This window comes from Apaloderma vittatum, unplaced genomic scaffold, assembly GCF_000703405.1.
Source record: "Apaloderma vittatum isolate BGI_N311 unplaced genomic scaffold, ASM70340v1 scaffold16333, whole genome shotgun sequence".
Classification (NCBI taxonomy): domain Eukaryota; kingdom Metazoa; phylum Chordata; class Aves; order Trogoniformes; family Trogonidae; genus Apaloderma; species Apaloderma vittatum.
Genome location: NW_009707642.1, coordinates 40331 through 40552, shown reverse-complemented (window position 1 = coordinate 40552; position 222 = coordinate 40331). Strand labels below are relative to the sequence as shown.

At 52.7% G+C, this 222-nt stretch overlaps 1 protein-coding gene across 1 annotated transcript in view; it reads right to left on the bottom strand.

The window, feature by feature from the left end:
• Window positions 1-78: 78 nt before the first annotated feature.
• The window catches only part of LOC104271579 (E3 ubiquitin-protein ligase UBR4-like), a gene marked incomplete at both ends in the record, with an annotated part of 40302 nt that continues 40158 nt past the window's right edge, over window positions 79-222 (bottom strand). Inside the window, 1 exon segment of the mRNA XM_009866289.1 lies at window positions 79-166. Within this exon segment, the coding sequence (XP_009864591.1) occupies window positions 79-166 (88 nt within the window).

Sequence of the window (222 nt, the reverse complement as noted above, 5' to 3'; positions counted from 1 at the left end):
GTTTCCCCTGTCTTCTAAACCGAGACAACAGCCGAGATCCTTACAACCGGGAAGGGTTTAAGGACAGCAGTTACTTACGCAGAAGGGCACCTCCGGATTGTTGCAGACCAGGCAAGGGTCGCTCTCCAGGTAATAGCCATCAAATTCCACCAGCCCGGACAGCGTGCTGCAGTGAGGGGAAGAACACTGACACATGTGACTCGGCCTTCACTTTGCTTTAAA